The sequence below is a fragment of the Buceros rhinoceros genome, unplaced genomic scaffold, assembly GCF_000710305.1.
Source record: "Buceros rhinoceros silvestris isolate BGI_N320 unplaced genomic scaffold, ASM71030v1 scaffold8000, whole genome shotgun sequence".
NCBI classification, from domain to species: domain Eukaryota; kingdom Metazoa; phylum Chordata; class Aves; order Bucerotiformes; family Bucerotidae; genus Buceros; species Buceros rhinoceros.
In genome coordinates, this window is record NW_010391257.1 from 107,842 (window position 1) to 108,689 (window position 848).

The 848-nt window shown below is 53.5% G+C and overlaps 1 protein-coding gene across 1 annotated transcript in view; it reads right to left on the reverse strand.

Moving 5' to 3' along the window:
- Nucleotides 1-566, reverse strand: part of ARID2 (AT rich interactive domain 2 (ARID, RFX-like)) — a 103,340-nt gene extending 102,774 nt beyond the window's left edge. The window contains exons 1-2 of the mRNA XM_010140817.1: nt 475-566; nt 221-314 (exon numbers count right to left, since the gene is read on the reverse strand). Of these exons, the coding sequence (XP_010139119.1) occupies nt 221-314; nt 475-566 (186 nt within the window). The remainder of the gene's footprint in view (nt 1-220; nt 315-474) is intronic.
- Nucleotides 567-848: the final 282 nt, after the last annotated feature.

An 848-nucleotide genomic window follows, 5' to 3' on the forward strand; every position in this document is an offset into this window, starting at 1 on the left:
CGCCTTACCCCCCCGATCCCCCTTCATCGCTTCACCGACAAGGCCAAGCCACCAACCTGCTTGTCTGCTCGCTTCCTTCTTCCACCCCCCACCTTCTCTAACCGGCTTTAAATAGGACGGTTCCCGGCCACCCCGGCTCCCCCCGCCGCCCCCGGGGGTCAGAGGAGACTTTTGGGAAGAGGTTAGTGGGAGGGAAACCTAAATTAAAACTTCCACTCACCTTCCCAAATCCGCCTAAAGTGGTGACTCTGGTATAGAGAGCGTGAAGATCCAGCTCCTTCCCACCCACCACGGGGATCTTCTTAAAAGGAGACCTGCCGAAGGAGATACACACAAAACACCACAACTTGTCAGCTCTGCCCCCTTTTCTCCCCTCGCTGGGGCTGCCGTGTCCTTCAGGGAAGGGGCTGGAAGTTGGATCTGGTCGGTTTAAAAGCCTCCCCCCCTCCCGTTCCATCTCCCCATTTTCCTCACCCTCTGCTGGGGTGAAACTGCCGCAGCTCGTCCAGGAAAGCGAGTCCCTTTCTCCGCTGGTCTGCGTGGTTTTTACCCGTCGAATTTGCCATTTTTGTATTAAAAAAGGTTCTCGTAAAAAAAAATCCAATTTGAAAAAAAAAAAAAAACCAACGGCCGACAACAACAACAACAATCCTCGGCTCCTCCTTGTCTTTAAGAGACCCAGGTGCCCGTGCTCGGCCGGGGATCAGCCATGGAGAGGGGCTTGTTTAAAAAAAAGTTTAAAAGGAATAAGGGAGCCCAGAGAGTGTGGTAATTGCGAGTCCTGTCTCCACACAACACACAGGCAAAGAGACAGGGAGGGAGAGGGGCACCTCTCAGTAATTCCTCCT